Source organism: Centruroides sculpturatus, unplaced genomic scaffold, assembly GCF_000671375.1.
Source record: "Centruroides sculpturatus isolate CEXI.00-Female unplaced genomic scaffold, Cexi_2.0 scaffold168, whole genome shotgun sequence".
In the NCBI taxonomy this organism is placed as follows: Eukaryota; Metazoa; Arthropoda; class Arachnida; order Scorpiones; family Buthidae; genus Centruroides; species Centruroides sculpturatus.
Window position 1 is genome coordinate 156,558 of NW_019384519.1, and position 12,591 is coordinate 169,148.

At 42.8% G+C, this 12,591-nt stretch overlaps 2 protein-coding genes across 4 annotated transcripts in view; both read right to left on the reverse strand.

Moving 5' to 3' along the window:
• The window catches only part of LOC111622678 (centaurin-gamma-1A-like), a 40,540-nt gene extending 34,713 nt beyond the window's left edge, over positions 1-5,827 (reverse strand). For 2 of the 3 annotated variants that reach the window (XM_023365100.1, XM_023365101.1), the window contains exons 1-6: positions 4,112-5,827; positions 3,207-3,265; positions 3,055-3,142; positions 2,900-2,985; positions 2,690-2,831; positions 1,752-1,886 (exon numbers count right to left, since the gene is read on the reverse strand). In XM_023365100.1, the coding sequence (XP_023220868.1) occupies positions 1,752-1,886; positions 2,690-2,831; positions 2,900-2,985; positions 3,055-3,142; positions 3,207-3,265; positions 4,112-4,289 (688 nt within the window). In that variant the 5' untranslated portion in view covers positions 4,290-5,827. The remainder of the gene's footprint in view (positions 1-1,751; positions 1,887-2,689; positions 2,832-2,899; positions 2,986-3,054; positions 3,143-3,206; positions 3,266-4,111) is intronic. The other variant, XM_023365102.1, reaches the window with a different exon arrangement.
• A 2,965-nt stretch (positions 5,828-8,792) lies between these two features.
• Positions 8,793-12,591, reverse strand: part of LOC111622680 (metaxin-2-like) — a 38,662-nt gene continuing 34,863 nt past the window's right edge. The window contains exons 7-9 of the mRNA XM_023365106.1: positions 12,403-12,528; positions 12,259-12,335; positions 8,793-9,075 (exon numbers count right to left, since the gene is read on the reverse strand). Coding sequence (XP_023220874.1) covers positions 8,892-9,075; positions 12,259-12,335; positions 12,403-12,528 — 387 coding nt within the window. The 3' untranslated portion in view covers positions 8,793-8,891. The remainder of the gene's footprint in view (positions 9,076-12,258; positions 12,336-12,402; positions 12,529-12,591) is intronic.

The following is a 12,591-nucleotide window of genomic DNA, read 5'->3' on the forward strand; positions in this document are numbered from 1 at the left end:
GGAGGATCGATTACGGTATGGACTAATTTTGGCTACATGGGCAGGACCAATATTGCGTTCGTACGCGATAAAGCGGAACCTATACGATTGCCAAGACATGTCGGTAAAGCATTTAGCTTACTTCTATTTGGAGAGAAATGAGTGGTCCATTTTGAAGCCGTAACAAGGTAACGCTACCCCACACACTGCCAGATCTACTTAAGAATTCTTTTTGGAAAACGAAGTACATTAGCCACGTCGCTCGTTCCGATATACTGCGTTTCCCTCTCCCAAATACAAAAGCCAATAATGGAGACGGCCGGATGGCCGAGTGTTTAGTACCGCTCCGGGAAATCTGGAATCGGACAGTTCGAAAAACTCAGTAATTTTTCGGGAATAATCCGTTAAGATATGAACCCATAAAGGGTTTGCTAAAAAGAAAAATAAAAACTCTTGTAGGGCCAACAGGACGAAGAACCAATAATGGATAAATACAATGATTATATCGCACCGTCTGATATATCGCTAGTTTTATTCGTCTCCCAACGCGAGCGTTATAACGGGGAATTACTAATTCCTCGAGCAGCTCGCACCCCAAATTGCAACCCAATGGAATACGTTAGGGCACTATTAACAAGAAAATTATACGATTGGGGTAAGCTATATTGTAAAGTATACGCTACACCGGGAGGTAAATCGAAACGGGCAATCGATTGAAAAGTGGGAAGAAATTAGCCAACTCTACCACAAAAACCTCGCGAAAACGATGCCCGAGGTCATAAATAGAAATGGAAGTTCGATCGATTATTAGTTTTAAAAAGCATTATTCGAAATCCATTCTTTATGCGTCGTTTCTAAATTTAGAAACATATATAACTGGCATTTCTGAAGCGAAACGACCACAGCAAACACTGCATCGCGCCGGCCATACCTTGCAAGTGGTAAAATGATAAATTACGGGTCCAGGAAATTTCACAATTTCGACTAAATTAGAAAATATGGACTGTTTCTAAATATATCTGCCGCACCTTATTTATAAAGGGTGCGTTCGATTGGTCGGAACAGTGCACGGTTTTACGTAAATTTGACGTCACGACTTCGGTATCGCCACGAAAAATGTTCGAGAATGACGTCGAATTTACGTGGAAACGTACACTTATCCCGACCAATCGAACGAGCCTATAATCTCTACGTCGAAACGTTGGCCGACGACGCTTTCCGCCAATCAAATAGTTCGACGCATTCGAATACCGACGCCGCTAGAGAAAGGGGAAAATCCGCCGGAAACGACGTCACGACGACGCGCAATTCCTCGCCAATAGTTCCCTCCACTCGGGCAGAGCTTAACTCCTCGCCAATTAAAAGTATATACTAATTACGGTCGTAAAAATAATTAATTGCACGCTTTTAGAACCCTTCCGCGCCGAATTTCTCCCAGGCGCAGTCCTTAATCGCGCGTTTTCTCGCTGTTCTTAAAATAGAACGGTGCGGACGGAAATAATTCGAGCGCAATCGATTTCTCGCCGAGAACGAAAACGAATTTTCGTGTCGCGAGCGGGACGAAATCCTTTTTTTTTTTTTTTTTCGTTTGTCGAAAAGGCGACGCGACGAACTTTCCGGGAAAGGAGATAAAAGTAGACGCCGCTTCCGAGAGAAAAGGCGCGCGAGTATCGATCGGCGTTGCGTTTTTAACGGGGAAATGGCGCGGCGATTAAAAACAGTCGCGCCAGAAGAACTCTGGCCTGGCCTTAAAGAGTCGGAAGGGCACTCACCGTCCTGGAAGACCCTGTCCACGTTGAGTCCGTAGGTGGCGCACGTCTCGTAGTAGGAGCATCCGCGCAGGTCGGCGGCCAATTTCCTGGCCCTTCCGTCGTCCACGATCCGCGGGTTGCTCTCGCTGATGGCGTCTGAAACGCGAAAAAAAAATCCTTCAGCCTATACCTGATCCGAACTCCGAACCGGTGGCGCGTCGCGGCGTGGCCGAAAGCGCCCGGGGCCACGCGATAGAGTTTCGTTTCCGCTTCCCGCATCGGAAAATAGAAAGCGTTTCCCCTCAGACACTCGGCGGACCGCATCTACTTCCGGGTCGATCCCCTCCGAAGCCCGTGCGGAAACGGGAAACCCTTCGCTTCCGGAGCGTTTGATCGGATTTCCGGAAACGGCGAATAACTTACCAAAATATCGAAGTAGAAAGGGATCCGGGTCAGAGCAGAAGGGGTCGCCGGTCTTCGACGTCAGCGACGGGACGGGCGGGACGATGGCCGCGTCGCTTTACTCGTCCGTGTCCGAGATTGGCGTAGGAAAAGGGGGCGATTCGAACCGCCGGCTTCCCGAAGGTGGCGGGCTCCCCGCCGGGCGCCGGCGGAGGAGAGGCGCATTTCGGGTCCCCCTCTTTCGTCCCTGGGGCCACCGCGGACGAAACGCCACCCTGCCAGACTGGAGCGCGCGTCCCGTTCCGGAACCGCGGGACACCGGAGGGGCCCGACCCGCGGCGGGAGGGGGCCCCGGGGCCCGGGCGAAGCGCGGAGCCGGGGACGGAGCGAGCGGGTACTTACCGGCCGGGGCCGCGGCAGCCACTGAGGCCGGGAAGGGCGGCCGGCGGCGCCGCCGGGTCGAGTCGGGAGCCGATCGATCGGCGTCTCCGCGGCGCGCGCATCCGGGCCGGCGCGATCGATGGACGCGGGTCGGACCGCCGCCGCGCCGCTCTCACCTTGAGTGCCGACCAGGACGACGGGCAGGTCCGCCGGATTGCGGTAGTGCGACATCTTGGCGTAGTAGGCGCGCACCGCCTCGAACGACGCCTCGTTCTCCAGGCTGAAGACCAGAACGGTGGCGTCGGCCCAGCAACAGAACTGCGGAAAAAGAAGACGTCAACCTCGTCGGGTGGCGGGCCCCCGCTCCCGCCCCCTCCGCCGCTTACCTGGATTTCTGGGGGTCCGCCCTCGTCGCGGACCAGAAGCAGGTAGCTCCGTCCGTCCACCACCACTTCCTTCTTGAACCTGCCACCTGCCGAGAGAAGATGGAGACTGGGAAGAAGAGCGCAGCGAAAGGAAGAAGGGGGAGGAAAACGCTTACCTTCGGGAGACTCGTCCGGCACGTAGGATCCGGTCAGGTAGCGATGCACCAGCGCCGACTTGCCACTGTTTGGACTGCCGACGATTCCCTGGGAGGAGAGAAAAGGGAGAGCGTGGGGAAGGTCAGGAGGGGGCCTCCTTCCCCGCACTTACCAGTCGGATGTCGGGCACCGATCCGCTCAGCGTCCACTCCTGGCTATTGACGAAGGAATCTGCCAAGAGAAAATCGGTGGGAAACAGCGGGGGTCGGGCGTTCACTGCCCCCTTCCGCCGGGGGAAGGTCCGAGCGGCACTTCGTCCCTTCCGGCGGCCAGAATCTTAATCTGGCAGGAATTTTCGCCTGGAGCGAGAACGGCCGCCGCTGACGGGGAAGGCGCATCCCGCCCCCGGAGAAGTTTCAGACGTGGAAAGGGAAAAAATGCTCGAATTCGTTTCGTCAGACCCCGTGGGCGGGGGACGGAACGGATCCGAGATCCGGATCCTTCGACGGAAGGGGGAGGAGTTGCGCGCGTTGAGCCGGCGCCGCCCCTTTCCTCTGGTAATTGCCCGCGCCTCCTGGGAGAAAGAGGTGAGGCAAAATCTTCGCGCCGGAAAACGGAGGTCCTCCGCCCGGAAATTCCGGTGTTAAAGTTTCGCAAAGAGCAAAGACTAAGATTTTTAACAGCCGACGACTCTTCATTTAAATAACGCGAGTCGACCGCTGTAAACGGAAACGTCTTCGCACATCGCATCGCGCTTAAACTAGGAAAAATATTAAGGCGTGCAGAAAGTGGGGCGGGGGTCATAAGATGGCACGCGGGTCGAATGGACGCGATAGAGGTCGCTCCCGTCGAAAGCGTCCGAAATTCCTCCGGAGGACGACGCCCGAGCGCCGTAAGGGGAGGGCGGGAGCGTCCGGCGCGGTCCGACCCGAAAGCGGAGGAGGAGGAAGAGGGCGCCGCCGTCGGAGGCGGGCCCGGCCCGGGGACCGCCCGCGTCTGGAGGGGGAGGGCGCCTTCCCGGGCGGAAGGAGGAGGGAGCGGCGGCGGCGCGGAGCGGAGAAAGGAGAATGGACGTACCCTCGACGCCGACGACGTGTTCGCGGATCCGTCGGGCCAGCGGCGGGTCGGGCACCAGCTCCAGGAGGTCGTAGACGGCGTAGATGCTGGGGTGGACGCTCTCGAAGCGTCGGATCTCCCTCCGGATGGCCGGCGAGTGACCGTGGAAGGGACGCCGTCCCCGACTCCGGCCGTTCATCTCCCGCCGCCGTTCTTCCTTTCTCCCGGCGACGCCTCCGTCGGCCTCGCGCCGCCTCCGGGAGCGAGAGTAGCGGCGCCGCGCCTGCGCCCTGGCCCGGCGGAACCGGAAGCGGAGAGGCCGCCTTCCCTTCCGGCGCAACGCCGTGGGCGGGGCCTCTCGGACCGCGTGACTCGATAACGCTCGAATTTCCCGTCGCCTCGAGTATCGACCGGCAACTATCGACTTTGTTTACAACGGAGACACACAAGGGTGAAGCATTTGGAAAACAAGGCGTTTAAACATTGTTTTCTAGTCTGCTGCTTACTGCGTACTGTTCTAACGAATATTCCTTTGTATTCTTTTCCTCACTTGATTCCACGTTATCCATACATTGTGTGGGGGGACACGATTTTGTTCACTCTCTTTCAAGCTTAACTCCCGTGCGTTTTGTCGAAAATTTCTGAATTTTTGTTTATTAGGGGAGTCGATACTATTAAATTTTGGCCATTAAAGGTCCGGGGGATGGGGACATAAAGGGGGTCGTGTGTATCTCGAGTAGGGACGGACTTAATGACGATTTTACTGGTTATTTGCATCAGTGCACCCCAGCAGAGCACATCGTCATCTTCGACCATACATCCTGTAACTAAGCCATCACACGTTGGAAAGAGTTCTGTATTTTGATCGCTGGCAACACTCCTCCGCACCTCGTTAACAAAACTTATTACATACTTTGCATTGATTCTAACTCGCTGATCACGTGAGGAACCATCACTTCTCTAAGATTTTAAAGCTGCTGAAGGACTGAGTATCTTTGGCAGACGGAAACGTCGAATCGACGTAACTGAGGTTTTCAATTAACCGTAATTGTTAATTGCGTCTTGTGGAGAGGCGTGGAGATAAACCTTTTTACTACTACATTTTCTTCCTTTTGCCTCCACATTTATATAAGATCTAAATCTCCCCTGGCGCTTTTGAGCTTCTTAATATTAAAAGGAGAAATTTTCCAATGCGGCTGATGTACTCCAGGAAGTTACATGTTTAAGAATGAAATTATTTCTTAATTATTATACTTTTCCATCTCTGTAGCGAATTCTCAATGTAGGGAACGATTCGGCTCGGTCCTTTAAGAGTTCGCTATATCGAGGGTCTACCGTATATGTGCTATATAATGGCAAACGTTTTACTTTCCCGGCTGTTACGTATACATAACAAAGTATTGGAATCGTGTCAAATTTGATCCTCCACGTTTTGAGACCTCCTGAATACAAAAAAAGTAAAATAAAATTCCATGGATGTGTGCGCGCGTGCGTGCGTGCGTGCATTGGCGTATTCAAGATGGGGTGAAGATTAAGTAACGAAATTTGGCACGGTGGCTCGTATACGAAGTGCATTGATGCTATTAAATCTTGGTAATTAAAGGTCGAGAGGTTGAGGAGATAAAGCGGTGTCACGTATCACGTCTCGAGAAGGGTGGAGCTTAATGAAGATTTTATTCGGTATTAACATTTATACGTTTTTATAAAATTCGTCCCTACCATCAGAATTAAGCTTTTAGCTATTTTATACTAATTAAAACTATAAAAAGTTTTTTTTATAACAAAATCTCGTAGCAGATGGCGCCAAGTACAATTTTATTTATTTTGCTTAATAATATAAAAGTTCTTTTTTTACATAAAAATTCATAACAGACGGGAAAGTTACGCAACTCTCGTTACTAGATTTTAAGAAGAGACCCAAATTACTTTTGGCTGCAGGTCCCCGAAATGCACGAGCGGTAGCGGATTACCCAACAGGCACACCTGGGTATCGTCGTCCCGAGGGGCCTAAAAGTTATATATATAAATATATGTAAGTAAGTATATAATTATGTTATTTGTTTAATGAATATCTTAATTATTATTATTTTACTTTCTCGGCTGTTATATATAACAGAGGGAAAGTAAAAGAATAAGGAGCAATTATTTATTGTGACATCGTCACAATGCCGGGCTGCAATTTTTAATCATAGTTTTAATTTATTTAAGTTTAAATATATGCTCTCCATCCCAAATTAGTACCAGTGTCTTGCCCCCGTACAATATACTTTTCCTTTAACAATAGAGTCGTGCTTGTCATCTATTAACTGCTTTCGGGGGGATTTTTGAATTTAAATAACGTTACCTCCGGTTTGCATCACAAGTTCGTATATAGTTAGTCGGGGCCTCCTGCCCCTAAGGTTTTCATCTATCTAAATCCGTTCTCGAGATTATAACAAAACTGCGCTTATGGCCTCGAAGGAACATAATCCGCTACTGTGCCCGAGCGGAACTATCCATCTTTCGTGATTCTTTAATGAAGTGACGAGTCGAAATATCACACGTGAGGTCATCTAATCAGTGGCACGTTGTTTCGGAGGCCCAAAGGAAAATAAATTTTAGGAATCCCCTCGATAATAGCACCTATGATTTACTCGTAGACACTACAATCTTGAGGGCAACCGGGCAGGCACATATTGTGGAAGGCGCGCACAGTATCTTCCACCCTTACCTACACCAGAATTCCACTATCTACTGTCCATGCCTGAAGATGGCAACTTTAAATTTTAGGAATCACGAAGCTCTCAACAGCTGTACCTAGGCAGGCGTCGCTGTAGTGTCTGGTACCTTCAGGAATTAGATGCTTCATACCGTTAACTATGACCAATTTCTACGCAATATCCCGATAATCCGGCACTTTGGGGTCGCAATAAAGACGAACTGTTAGATATGACGATTATGATGCAGTATAAGCCGGGTTTTATCTAATATATCCAGGGTGTATTTAAAAGTATTTATGGCGCTTATACTTGCAAATGAATGGGAGCTTCAACAGCAAAATAAAATGGCAAACAGAGGAAGTGGCACGTTTGTAATGTTGGCTTTTTTCTCTTTTTTTCTTAAGATACTAGCATGTAACAAGTTGTAAATAACTCATGTTTCTTTTGTTGAAAATTTTTGAAATTTTGCAGGGAAATTTGTGTATTAGGGACATCAATGCTATTAAATTTTGGTGGTTAAAGGTTGTGAGAATGGGAAGATACAGGTTCATGAAAATTTACCTATTATTCGCATTTACAATAATTAATAATATAAAATGTTTCTCAATAAAATTTTGTAACACACAATTTTAAGTTTTCCTAGGAAAGTTATGCAACTCGTTGCAGAAAAAAATATTTGTTTTTTGTCATGGATTCTGTGTACTCCACTGCTATTGGGATACTCTAATAAAATTTTAATTACTATGCATATGTAGCTAGAACTACTACTAAGATTATCAGCACAAAACCTTTCTCACTAATTTCTAGCCTTATGAACAGGAGTACAAACGTTTTCGGCCTTCTTAATAGGCCTTCCTCGGGTACACTGTGGAGCGTCGGTTAGAAGAAGTTTAAATGCTGCCAATGTTTACCCAGGTATCGTCTTACCAGTGACGTCATCGTCGATGATAGGTATACGATACCGAGGGCGAAAAATACATACTTCTGGTAAAGAAGGGAGGTGTGCAGATAGGATACTTGCTAAAGTTGGTATCTGCACACCTCCCTTCTTTACCAGATGTATGTATTTTTTGCCCTCGGTATCGTATACCTATCATCGACGATGACGTCACTGGTAAGACGATACCTGGGTAAACATTGGCAGCATTTAAACTTCTTCTAACCGACGCTCCACAGTGTACCCAAGGAAGGCCGTTTGTACTCCTGTTAATAAAGCTAGAAATTAGTGAGAAAGGTTTTGTGCTGATAATAAAATTTTAATATTTTGTTAAGTAAATTTCTATTCGTTATTCGTTTACACGGTAAATTTTATTACTACTACACTTCTTATTACATTTGTACTTGTGGTCATCCCATATACAAAATAAATGTCTAGATAACAAAATGACCAAATTCACTATCCACTACACCAACTTAATCTATGTATTACAATTCTACAGATAGCAAGGGGGAGAGAAATATTTAATAGTAGTAACTATTTACCATTAAAGTATTCAAAATTAAATGAAATGTCTTCTTCTGGATATGTCAATTCCAGTTCTTCTAGCAGTTCTCCCAATAATATGACCATGACTAAATTGTGCACCTCTGCAACAGACTTCTCTGGCTGATCATAAATTCCCCCATTAAAAAATAGAAATTCAGTAAATTTTCAGATATTTTTACTGTTTCCACCCCAATTACAGATTTCATTTTACACATATAAAGATTTAAAAAATATACAAAATATAGAATAAATGATAAAAAAGAAAGGAGGAAAGGTTTCTGTACTTAATTTTCGGTGACTAAATTCTGTGCAAATCAAAGGATATTATTCTCTATTCTCTGATTCAATTGTTTTGTTAATTGAATTCCTTTTAAACTTACTTTAATGAAGGATTAAAGGATGATGGCATATAGATGGCAAAATCAAGACTAAGCACAAACTGTCTATTGTTGGGGTTGGAGGGAACGACTGACCAAACTGTTTTGGACCGTGTTGACAAGCGTTGGTTTGTCCTTCATTTTGCTGCTGGTGCGCATCAGCCTTAACTAGAAAAAATGGGCCTCTGTGCTAACCTTTCTCCTGTGCCGGGTGACTATTCCACAAGCATGCAGACAGATTACTCTTCCAAAGGACTGTCATACAAGTTTTCATTTTGTCGAAAGTACTGCGTGTCTATTCGACTGACCAATTTCAGAAGATTTTCAAAGTTTCTGACAATGGATGCCAGTCCATTGTCTGGAAGGGCCGTGGTCAGAATGCCCATCAAATGGCCATAAACCAGGGCGTCAAGCTCGGTTGGTCTGAAACAAAAAACAAAGATCTCAAAATAAATTTACTTCCTTATCACACAGAAGCTCTACAAGGTGTTGAAATATCCAACAACATTAAGTAAAATTAGATATTCAAATTTAAAAAGTGTTTAAATTTGAATATCTAATTTTACTTAATGTTGTTGGATATTTCTGCTTTGAGTATTTAGGCAGACACAATTGTCTTTACATATTTTGGAAAAAGCAAGATCTTGCTAAAAGTATGGCTTGGACAGGTTTGTTAAAGCCGTTTTTTTCTATAATTCTAATTCTATAATTTGAAAATACAAGAATTGTCAAAGTTCCTAAAGCTGAATGAAACAGTTTTCTTCTCATTAAAACACATGGGCTACGATAAACCAAATAGTAGAGAAAATGCATCAATTCTGTTAAAAAGGTATTGAAAAGGTCAAGAAGTAATCAGTAAAAAATTTATCAAACTATTTTATCTAATCATATTTAATTACTGTAAGCATGTTACTGCTCTCTCGTTGGAGTTCTGCAGTTCTACAACCAGGAGCTACCTACTCTTTTAAACTGGAGTACAGTGAACTGCCATATAACGCGCTCCATTCTAACGTGAATTCAAATAATGCAATGAAAATTTTGCAACTAGAACTCAGAGTGCGATAAACAGTCCCGTATAGCACATAAGATAAAGTTAATGTTTTCACATAGTTTGAGATTTTTTGTTTAGAAAAGTGAAAATATACATGTACCAGTTATTTATACAGGGTGCATAGGAAAGTCCCTTTAACCAGAAAATTCTTGTGAATGGAGAGAGCTACAGCTATGCAAGTGAGGTAACAGTACAGTAAAGCGACTATGCCCGACCTAATGCAAATGACAGCAGTGCCCCTAGTGGCAAAATTTGAAAGATAGGCAGTGCAAATTGAAAACAAAAAACAGATAGAGCAAACTTTCCAATTAGAAAGTTTTAGAGCATCAGTTAATTAGTATGAAATGACATGTGGTTCACACGGATAAAATAAACTGTCGCCTGTATACCCAAAAATGCCCGAAAGCAATACACGCCATTTTGTGTAAACGTTTGAAAGGAATAGCCATAGGTATGAAGAAATACATACAATTTATTGCATAAAATACATACTTATGTCAATACAGTTTGATGATAATGGCGTGTATCCTGAGCAATGGCAAACTTTTCAAACATACTTGACATTAACTTGTTATCACTGTGTGACAGTTTGCCTTTCCGTTGTTTTTTGTGTGATGTTATCAAACTGTACCGACAGAACATATATTGTGAAAGATGAGACTTCCTTTTCTGGTTTCAATGCATCAAAAGACAGGATAACTTTACTTTTGTGTTCTAATGCAGCTGGAGATCATATAACTAAGCCAATGTTAACTAAGCATACATTGAGCCCATGTGTAATGAAAAATGTAGTCAAATCAATGCTTCCTGTTCACTGGAGATCTAATAAAAATGCATGATTACATGCAAAATGTTTAAAAATTGATTTTATAACTGTTTTGTAATGGAGTTCGAAGATTATTTACAACGAAAAACTTTCTGAACTGTTGGCTTCACTGTTCATATACAGGGTTCATAGGAAAGTCCCTTTAACTGGAAAATTCTTGCAAATGGAGAGAGCTACAGATATGCAAGTAAGGTAACGGTACAGTACAATCCAATACAAAACAAATTCATCTACATTATACACTTGTTCTGCTATATAATTGCCTTCCTCTATAATTTTGGAAAAATGTTTGGGAAATCTTTGACCCTTTGTGATAACAGTTAAAATTTAGAGACATGTTTGAACTTGCATAGATTGTTCCGATAATGTATGTCCCCTATAACACGAAACGTATCCCCCGCGTTATACAGGAGTTCACTGTATACTATGACCTTGTACTATGACCCTGGGCCCAAGAGTATTCCACAGTGAGATACTGGGTCTATTGTTCTAGAATCTGAAACTGGCAGTGACTGGCCATGGAGAGGACAGAAAGGATGGAAACATAGGCAATTACAGGTGTATTCTGTTTAGCTGAGATGAAAAAATAAAGATTGACTTTCAATTAAGTGTGTTTTTTTGGTATCTATGAAATTAAATAATGGCAGAGGATAATGGTAATACTAATTGGCAAATTACAATTAAATTCATTTCTATAAATTATAGCTTGCATTCATCTGGCAAGAATAATATCAAATCGCTGGCTGCAAGAACAAAAGCATACATCTGCCAATCTTTTAATCTAAAAGTTGAGTTGTCTGCAAAATATTTCAAAACGTGCTTTCTGGCACTTTAAATCTTTATCTTAATCTTTGAACTGCATAGATTAAGATCACACTATCAGGTAAGACATTAGTATTAAATGTTAAAAAAATTAGAGTGAAAAATATAAAACTATTTTAAGTTAAAAGTTTTGCCACCGTTTTAAAAAATTCCATAATTAATTGCAAATTTCCTTCCATTTCCCACAAAGTGTGTAGGCATGTAGGGTAGCAATTGCATCACTAAGAATCCTTGGGAAAAGGTAACACAATTGTACTAAGTGGACACTAGCATAAATTAACCATTAAAATGAAACATGTAAGCTCTTTGATTTTGAAAATGGATGATCAAATCTACCATTTGATGATAACAATCATCTTATAATGATGATATATCAATGGTTTTATTATTATTAATTATGCAATATCTATATTGATACTGATTTTAAACCAAAAGAGCACCATAATGAATCAGGCTATTTTGCTATTATTAATAATTAGATATTAAGTAATTTTGTATTACAGGTAGAAATTAGGTACCATCTCTTATCTAAATTAATAATTATAATAATTTAATAATTTTATTAAATAATTTAGAACAATCTGGAATAAAAGAACTAACCCAACACCTAACATCTTTATCTAATACCAAATTACTTGATGTCTAATTATTAATAATAGCAAAAATTAATTAACAGCCCGATTAATTACAGCAATCTTTTTGTTTTTTTTTAGTATCAATACACAGAGCTTCAGGAAGTTTATTATATTGATACTGATTTAATGAGTTTGGAATGATATTCATCATTAATTAATAATTAAATCTAATTATCTGTTTTCCTAATAAAAAATATAAAATGTTTTATGCTAGCAACAAAACAGTTATTTAGAGAACTTAAATTTGTTATAGTGATTAAAATTATACTTACTTTGTGCCAAAAAAATATGCTTGTTTTCCTAATCTTTCTGATAAAGCATGACAACAACTTGTTACTTCTTCATAAACCTGGTAGTAAATAATAATTCAATATGATTGTCTAATATTAAAATTTAACTAATTAAGGGAAATTTACCTCATCCAAAGTTTTATCCAACCAATGATTTGAGGCTAATTTTGACTTCATCACAGATTTCTTTTGCCAATATAAAAAATAATTTAGTGGCCATGGATAAACAGATAAACATCTAGGCTTTGTTTTCTAAAAAAAACACACATACACACATATATATATATATATATATGTATCTATCTGTGACAGAGC